The sequence below is a fragment of the Gekko japonicus genome, unplaced genomic scaffold (genome assembly GCF_001447785.1).
Source record: "Gekko japonicus isolate JY-2015 unplaced genomic scaffold, Gekko_japonicus_V1.1 scaffold1344, whole genome shotgun sequence".
Classification (NCBI taxonomy): domain Eukaryota; kingdom Metazoa; phylum Chordata; class Lepidosauria; order Squamata; family Gekkonidae; genus Gekko; species Gekko japonicus.
This window is the reverse complement of record NW_015164226.1, coordinates 307,110-309,776: the sequence shown is the minus strand read 5'-3', so window position 1 is coordinate 309,776 and position 2,667 is coordinate 307,110. Positions and strand designations below refer to the sequence as shown.

The window sequence follows — 2,667 nt, the reverse complement described above, 5'->3', positions numbered from 1 at the left end:
GTATGGGAGTGGGGGTTACCTTCCTGTCAGTGCCTGTGGGTTTAAACAAGCAGGCTGAAATAATCTAATCTGTCTTCTTCCTGCACACTTCACAGAAGGAAATAAGAGATTCCCCCAAGAGTGCCCCAATGACCCCCAACAGATCCCCAGAGGCAGAGAGAGATCCCGGACCTGCTGGGTGCTTCAGCCCACTCCTCAGAAATGGCTGCCTCCTCACTCTGCCACTTCTCATATCTGACCCGGAGCCTGTCTGCTCCTCTCCTTTATCCTGCTGGTGTCTAAACACAGTGCCAACTTTCTTGCTACACAAAATACAAATCACCCTGCCACTCAACTAGCAGTGATGTGCGTGTGGGGGGGGTCCCACCTCTTCTAAGCTTTGATGAACAACCCAATTCTTGCCAATTAACACTAACAGGGGGCATGCGCTGTAGAGATAAGGATCCTTAGGACCCACACACGCACACCCCATTGTGATCACCGAGGCCCAGTCTAGGAGAGACACAGGTCCCACATACCTCCAGCAAGAGCAGGGAGTGGTGACCTCAGACTACAAAATCTGAGTAACACTCAGGTATGTTTACGGAATTTCCATCTACGCAGAGCAATGTTTCACAATGAAATCCTTTGCAAAGTGGGATCAAGTCTAGACCCACTGATTTCAATGGATTTACGCTGGAGTAACTCTGTATAGGACTGCAGTGTCAGTCATAGATAACATACATATTAATACAATATTAACTGACTCACTAATACGATATAAAGTTATTTACTCGTCTTCATTCCATAGAGGGTGGCAAAATACCCTCAAAGTTCCTGATGCAATTAAATGGAAAGTGAAAATAAAAACTGCAAACGAGAGAGAGAGGCAGAAAGTGATGTAAGGACTGGAGAGTTTCTTGCAGCTGGGTATAAAAATTCAGAAGACATGGCTCCAAAGCACCAAGAACATCTTCTGGAGACCTTGAAGGAGGTCCATTCTCTCATCTGCTTTGTTCAGTTCAAAGAAGACCTACCATGGCCACTCTTAGCCTCCAGGGACTTTGTCTCCTGCTTCTGCTGACCTTGGAAATCCTGGCTCTAGACTGCAACAAAACTGCAGAGAACCAATTGCGAGTGAACAACCCAGAGGTCCGAAAGCGCATGGAAGCCATAGGAGGACAGCAGCTTCCTCAAGAGTGCCTGTACAAAAGACCAACCTTTAGCTTTCCTGAGGAAAAAATCCTCAGAGCCAGCAAAGAGGGTAAAAGTGTGGCTGTGAAGATGATCCTTGAAAAGATCCTGAAGATCTTTGAGCACAACTTCACTCAAGCTGGATGGGATCCAAGAACCGTAGCACTTTTGCAAAATGCCCTTTACCAGCAAAGTAATCAGTGGAAGAACTGTTCTACTACAGAGACTGGGGAGGTGGCAACACTGAAAGAGCGAGATTTAAACCTGAATCTGCTAAGATACTTCAGACAAATCCAAACATTCCTGGAGGGCCAGCAGTACTGCCTTTGTGCCTGGAGTGTTGTGCGACTGGAAATATGGAAGCTCTTCTTTGTCAGTCTCGATAAACTTTTGAACAGGTTTTAAAATTGAAGGTAAGTCAAGGGGCTGTCTTCTGAACTACATCATCTCAGATATAGAACCCCCAAAGATACGCATACTGTATAGTGTGCTGTTGAATGATACTCTTTTTAGCCATTTAGCAGTCTTGATATTAAAGACTAAATTGTATGGATTAGTAATGGTGATCAAAAATGACCTTGAAACTCCTAAAACCACGCCATGTTTTAAAATAATGTGACATATTCTCATTCTACTGGGGGGGGGGATTCTTGAATGTATTGCCCAAATCAAAACATTGCTTGGGACATTTTTAACTGTGCATTATGTGAGAGGGCAACTGAATCCCCAATATTTATTAGAAGGTTTCAAAGCACAGCAGAACCTAAATATGGTTCACATGATTTAACCCTCTCCTTTTTACTGTTTACCTGAGAGAAATCCTGCCCAAGGCCAAAGGTTAATGGCAAAGGAAGAAAAGATGAGCAATTTATTACTCCTGTCTTTCCCCACTTGTGACTAACAGCAGCTTTGGACCACAAATATCTATTGGGGAAATATCTGGTGAAAGGATCCACTCCCCTGCTCGACATCTGCAAACATCTTTCTGCTGGAGATCCACTTATGGATGTCCCGTATCACACGGGGTTGTGAAAAGTAATATCAAGTCCCAACCAATGTTCCCTCTAAGCTGTGGAGTCTTGTGAGCAAAAATTCTACTTTGTGAGCTACTAGCATTAAAGTTGTGAGTGAGCAATTCGGCTGTTGCATAACTTAGTTTGCTCTGGAGCCCTCCTTCCTGAGCGGAGACAAAAATGTGTGAGATGAAGGCTCAAAAACTGTGAGCTGGCTCACACTAACTCAGCTTAGAGGGAACACTGGACTCCCAACCAACTCATGGTGACTCCTTATGGGGTTTTCAAGGCAAGAGACATTCTGAAGTGGCTTGCCATTGCTTTCCAAACCTGGACTTCCTTGGTGGTCTCCCATCCAAGTACTAACTAGGGCTGATCCTGTTTAGCTTCCAAGATCTCATGAGATAAAACTAGCTAGGGTCATCATATTTGCCCTACAGACTGGTGTGTTGGTGCCTCCACAAATCATTTGTGCTGTGTT

General features: G+C 44.6%; 1 protein-coding gene across 1 annotated transcript; it reads left to right on the top strand.

Annotated features, from left to right (window-relative positions):
• The first annotated feature begins 1,017 nt into the window (after positions 1–1,017).
• On the top strand, positions 1,018–1,578 carry LOC107108155 (interferon alpha-7-like). The gene has a single exon (XM_015408556.1). It carries the CDS (start codon positions 1,018–1,020, stop codon positions 1,576–1,578), a length of 561 nt encoding a protein of 186 aa, XP_015264042.1.
• The last annotated feature ends 1,089 nt before the right edge of the window (positions 1,579–2,667 follow it).

Excerpts from the sequence above, each read along its gene's own strand:
- LOC107108155 (XM_015408556.1), top strand. The coding sequence starts at position 1,018 with ATGGCCACTCTTAGCCTCCAGGGACTTTGTCTCCTGCTTCTGCTGACC.